Source organism: Pinus tabuliformis, chromosome 8 (genome assembly GCF_031772625.1).
Source record: "Pinus tabuliformis cultivar Carrire ecotype Pingquan chromosome 8, CPIR1, whole genome shotgun sequence".
Classification (NCBI taxonomy): domain Eukaryota; kingdom Viridiplantae; phylum Streptophyta; class Pinopsida; order Pinales; family Pinaceae; genus Pinus; species Pinus tabuliformis.
Window position 1 is genome coordinate 28743751 of NC_142294.1, and position 2918 is coordinate 28746668.

Sequence of the window (2918 nt, forward strand, 5' to 3'; positions counted from 1 at the left end):
TTCTTTTTAACGCTCAACTTTGCATCTTATTTTACCTCTAGTTGTTGTCTTTTTTTGCATCTAATTTTGTGCCCATTTATGTGTCCTTGTTTTTGCCCAATTTGATATCCTTTTGTATGCCATGTTTTGTTCCCTTCTTTGTGTCAACTATTGCACAATTTTTCACTTCTAATTTAAAACACTTTGTATGTCAATTGTTTGCATTTTGTATTAATTCCTAGTTTAACAGCCAATTTTACTTTCAATTTTGCATCCATGGTTACATCCGCATTTGACTTCTTATATAGAGTATATTTTTCTTTACATATATGACCCCCTTTATAGATTCATAGTGAAATATATGATAGTTTCTAAATATCATTAAAGCAGATATGACAATTCAAAATCATTGATAAAGAAATTTAAGAGAAATTGACAACATCCATCCAAAAAAATAACAATGTGTCATTAACAATTTTCAAAACATGTATAAAATAGCAACATAATACTAATAAAATCAGTATTATTTTTAATCAAAACAAGTAAAATTCAAATATGATTAACAAATCAAAATATTTCATGAATATCGTTATTCTACGATAAATTAACAACATACATAAATCAAACTCATCGTATGATTACAAAATCAAAATGTCTCATTGATATAGGGTAAATTCACAACACCCATCTAAACATAACAATGTCATTCTACACAATAATTTCTTCATAAAAAACAATGCATGTGCATGCCTAGCTACCACCACCAAGATCATCCTCATGATCATCTTGACCATCCTCATTACTCTAATCCACATCATCACCAACACCGCAACTATCATCATCATCTCCTCCTTCACCACCATCATCCTCATCCTCATCCTCATCATCTCCTGATATATGTTGAACATAATTTGGATCATCGTCTTGGCAATCATTACCTATAGCATTCTGACAAAAAAAATCAATATTACATGTTAGTATTAATTACATAACACAACGCATGTTTTTGTTATACAATGTTAACCATAAAATGAGGTAAGATATACTAGCATTTGCACCAGATGTTGCAAAGGAAACGCCGTAAGGCATAAATTGAAAAATACAAATACAACAAAAGAATACTTTGATAAAGAATAAAAATATATTGAATGCTCAAATCAATGCCCCATTAACTAGAAGCATTTAGTAGACATATCTATCAACATTAGGATTATACACAATGATCAAGAAATTTTCCATATACAAACAACAACTTCCACAACAACCTTTTGTCACATCCACATTTTAAGAAATGCCTTGGAACATGATCGGAATCTTCCATATTGCCTTTTTCATTATGCAGATAAATCTTCCATATTGCCATTTTCATCATGAATATTGTTAGTTCATTGTTGTAAAGTGTTAGTGTGTTAAATTCAATACTATAAGTTCGACAAGTGAAAAACATTCCTCAATTAGCATAATATACATTTTTCTCTCACCGTGTATTTTTCAGTCAAAGAGCACAAGTAACATATTAACATGTATTTTCCCTTCATTATTTTCATCATAGAGCCAAGAAATCTACGCCTTATCTATAAAGTAACAAAAACATTTTGAAATAAGTTTAATATTTCAAGCCAGTGTCTAACCTATAAAGTAACAAAAACTTTTTGAAATAAATTTAATATTTTAAGCAATTGACTAACCTACTTTAATAATTGAAAAATTCTCAAAGATGAATTATACTCCATAATAAGAGAGCCAACATTGGAGCCCATACTTTCACTAAAACCAAAAGAAACACAACCACTTGTTAAGAAGAAATTCAAGTAATAATAATAAAACAAAAATAATAAACATTAAAGTATAAAATGGTATTTCCAACACACAAGTATAAATATACATGCTCTATGTCCATTGTTAGATTAAATGGGTGTGGAGAAAATTAGTAGAGAACCCAAAATTGTATTTCTAATTAGGATGGGTGGAGAAATGCTTTAAATGCGGGTTGTTGTCATTCTAATGAAACCCTTTGCAAAGGGGATGTTAAGATTCTGAGAGAAAAGCTAGGCTTGGTAGAGAACACCTTCCTTGTTAAACATTCCCCTACTGTAACCAAAAGGAAAGGGCAAGAGAAACAATAATTAGGTTTTTGTTCACAAGTTGTACAAAATGTATAGGTGCTATTGATGTTTGAGTGAATAATGGGAGAGATTATTTATGAAATTGTGATAAGGCGCACCTAGTTTTGTCAGAAAGAGGCATATTAATGACAAGTACATCACATTTAGGTAGCATATCGTCAAGATTTGTCTCCAATGTTGCTCCAGTTTCCTTTTCCAATTCGGGTCCAATAGAAAGACGGTCGTGGTAAAGAAGCTTACAATTGAAGGGTTGTACAAAGGAACGCAATTCAATTCAACATCATGTAATGTTTATTATTATTAGATTGAAATTTTGAAACAAACAACATGCATGCGTAAGAATTATGGAACACTAATTTTTGAAAAGAAGTTTGCAACATCATGAAGTAGTACTAGATCCTAAGAATGAATACCTTCAAACGCTTAAGTAGTTCTTTGCCAATACGCCCTGCACCAATAGAACCAATAGTTTTCCCTTCTAGATCATATGACCTGTAAGAAATTGCTGCCACTTTCCAATCACCCTCAACAATTTGCTTATATCCAGGCACAAAGTTTCGCATCAATATGAGAATGTGCATTAGCTCATCTTCTGCCACGGACACCACATTACTTCCGTTGATCTTCAACCAATGATGATACAAACAAATCAATGGAATTAAAAAATATATCCAATATAAATAAAATGCGTTTTTTTAAAAGTAACTCCTAAAGTGAGAAAAATAAAGTTAAAAAATATAACAATGACAATTGTGTAGTTAAAGTGTAACCAAAACAAAAATATATATACAACAATAGAATAAATAAAATGCG

General features: G+C 30.6%; 1 protein-coding gene across 1 annotated transcript; it reads right to left on the bottom strand.

Moving 5' to 3' along the window:
• Nucleotides 1-698: 698 nt before the first annotated feature.
• On the bottom strand, nt 699-2704 carry LOC149233979 (formate dehydrogenase, chloroplastic/mitochondrial-like). Its single transcript, XM_089461081.1, has 2 exons — nt 2519-2704; nt 699-927 (listed from the first exon to the last, which is right to left on the bottom strand). Exons 1-2 carry the CDS (start codon nt 2684-2686, stop codon nt 784-786), a joined length of 312 nt encoding a protein of 103 aa, XP_089317207.1. The 5' UTR covers nt 2687-2704; the 3' UTR covers nt 699-783.
• Nucleotides 2705-2918: the final 214 nt, after the last annotated feature.

Bases quoted from the DNA above. Each gene is read 5' to 3' on its own strand.
- LOC149233979 (XM_089461081.1), bottom strand. From the start codon at position 2,686: ATGCACATTCTCATATTGATGCGAAACTTTGTGCCTGGATATAAGCAA. The intron at 928-2,518 runs GTATTCATTCTT...TTTTTTTGTCAG, and splicing joins AACTACTTAAGCGTTTGAAG to AATGCTATAGGTAATGATTG.